A 2,767-nucleotide genomic window follows, 5' to 3' on the forward strand; every position below is an offset into this window, starting at 1 on the left:
TCACAAAAAAATGTTCCCAATTTTGTCAACCTTTTTAGTGCACTTGTTGCATGCCAAGTATGACCATCCTCGTTCAAGTTCCAAATTAACCAATTTAGCAGCAATCCAGTAGGTACATTCCTATTTAAGAAAAAAAAAATATTGTTCTAAATTATACTGAGAAATCATAAAGTAAATATGCAAATTCATACTAAATTTAACTCACTTCTCCACACTGAACTAAATCCGTGATAGTTTTGAATGATATAATTACTTTGGCTAATTCATCTCTGACAGAATAACTTTGCTGAGAGCTTGTTTGAGTAATCCGCTCACAGTTAGATGGACATGTTGCAACTAATCTGCATATGTCGTAACGTGGTAAAAGTTATAAATGTTAGTATCATTATGTAAGTACCATTAAAAAATATTACACCCTTTACAAACCTAGATTTAAACTCAACATATTGCGGCAGAGTAGAATTGATCCGAAGTTTTGTAGAGTACCAACAACTACGCACTGAGTAGTTACCTGTAGATAAGATAAATCAAAAAGTAGAAGCTAGAAATTTTTTGAAACTAAATTTTAAATATAGATGTAAATTTGGTAAACCTCGAAATTTTTGAGGTTTCATAAATTGTAAAACAACAATCAAAGATTCGTCGATAGCTCCATTCAAGTAAGGTTGAATGTGATCCACAAGTTCACTCCATAAGGTTGCCGTAATTCTGTTCCTCCTATAAGTTTCAAGGTAATCCTTCATCAACAAAATAATATAAATAATTAAACTATAAAAGTATAGTTTGTATTAACGTATAACTTACTGATCATCTTCGAGTTGAACATTGAGGAAGACACTGTCGTTATCTCCTTGCTTGTGGGTCTTAACATCTTCATACTTCACAACCTGACCAATGACATCTACAAATATAAAAGTTAGTTAGACAATTTTGTAAAGCGTGGTAATAATGGAAGAGAAGAATTACCGAATAATTCTGCCTCATCGACATCCTGAGTCGTTACCTGATCAAAAGGACGAAAGTTAAAGATATTCATATGAAATGAAGAATCAACTATTTCCTCAACCGTTGTCCTTTGTGTAAATGTCAGCCTCAGATTGTGTGGTGTATTCTTTAAACTCAAGTTGTTTGGTACGACGACAAAGTAGTTCATGCGATATAGGCCAAGTTCATGTATCTTGGTCGTAAAGAATTTAATTACATACTTTCCAATAGAGGCCTGGATACGATCACCCTAAAAAGATAGATTAATTATTAGAATGTATCATATTGCAAATAAATAGAATATATGCACGGATTAGTGCACAATTTGTGAAGGCTTGATGTGGATGATGTTGGAGTAAGGGCAAAGCATGTGACTGTTGCATAATTGTTTCTGTACAAATGACCCCTTGAGGTGATTTTGCACTTCTGTTGGTTAAATATTAGCATGTTGTTATTATATGAGCCAAGTTGCATAATCGTTTCTGCACAAATGACCAGATTATTTTAACCAAAAGCAAAATGCAAAAGTTTAACCATAAATAATGCTAATCTTTCTAATATACTTTACATGACAAAACTAATATTTGTAGAGTCAGGATGTTGGCGAAGAAATAGTGCTGAAAGCTAAATGCTGCATTTTGTGATCATAATCAACCTCCAGGGGAAAGCGAGGCTCCAAAGATGTGTAAGCATCGAACATATAATAGAATCTTTAAAACTAAGTGAAGTTGAATAAGTAAATTTGCCGTAAGTTCGTCGTAAAGAAATTAATAACAAACTACTTTAAAAAACAGAATCGTTTCTGCACAAATGACCAGTTGCATAATCGTTTGTTATTATATGAGCCAAGTTGCATAATCGTTTCTGCACAAATGACCAGATTATTTTAACCAAAAGCAAAATGCAAAAGTTAAACATATGTAATTTTTCACAATTGGTACATCTTATTGTGAAAAATTTATCGCTAAAACCCGAAAAGAATAGAAATTTTAGAACTATAGTAATTAAGTTGAATATGTTACCTTTGCATCTTGTAAAATCAACTCAATCGAATATGGTTTTTCAGGATTGAAACGATCCGGCATTTCCCACATTCGAACGACTCTAACTTTGAGATTCTATTGCATCGAATTGCTTGAAATTTGACTGATTTCATGAAGTGTTGTAACCATATTTGCAAACTTCTGTAATTTGAGCAAGAGGTGAAATAGAAGAAAAGTAAAGACGTTGGAAACATTATTAGTGTAGGAGACAGTTTATAAGTTATGGGGGTTAGCTTTGATGCCCACTGTTTGTGTAACGACCGATCGTTCGTTCTGAGGGTTATCAGCCACATTTCCCCCATCTAGCTTATTTATATGTTGTTCGGCCGTGTTGGAGTTGTATCGAGTTGGTAGGTTGGGTTCGGTAGGTAGTTGTTGGAGTGAAAGCAACACTTAGAGTCTCTTAATTAGAAAGCTAAGTGTAGAAAAGCAGACCGGAAGTTTGACTTATGAGTCAAAAGAAGTTCGGATTTGGATTTTTATGATTCGATTAGCTTTGTTGGATGATTTTAATAGACTTAGAGTGTGTCCGAAATATAATTTGGAGGTCTGTGGTAGAATTTGGCTTTGAATTGGCAAAAGTTGGAAGTTTAGAAGTTCTAGCTTGAATTCGAGCTTATTGCTCTTATCGTTCCTATTAGCTGATGTCTCTAGGGAGTAGTGTTTAGTGAACCGAGTATATGGACTAGAGTTTTATGCCTCGCCAAGTTAGTAGATATATAATCTCCTGTTCGTGTAGA

The 2,767-nt window shown here is 33.9% G+C and overlaps 1 protein-coding gene across 1 annotated transcript; it reads right to left on the bottom strand.

Moving 5' to 3' along the window:
* On the bottom strand, positions 1 to 2,069 carry LOC109217615. Its single transcript, XM_019381876.1, has 8 exons — positions 2,007 to 2,069; positions 1,777 to 1,848; positions 1,004 to 1,234; positions 805 to 887; positions 593 to 717; positions 427 to 511; positions 206 to 341; positions 1 to 120 (listed from the first exon to the last, which is right to left on the bottom strand). The coding sequence occupies exons 1-8, from the start codon at positions 2,067 to 2,069 to the stop codon at positions 1 to 3; spliced, it is 915 nt and encodes a 304-aa protein (XP_019237421.1).
* Between the last annotated feature and the right edge of the window lie 698 nt (positions 2,070 to 2,767).

The sequence above is a fragment of the Nicotiana attenuata genome, unplaced genomic scaffold, assembly GCF_001879085.1.
Source record: "Nicotiana attenuata strain UT unplaced genomic scaffold, NIATTr2, whole genome shotgun sequence".
In the NCBI taxonomy this organism is placed as follows: domain Eukaryota; kingdom Viridiplantae; phylum Streptophyta; class Magnoliopsida; order Solanales; family Solanaceae; genus Nicotiana; species Nicotiana attenuata.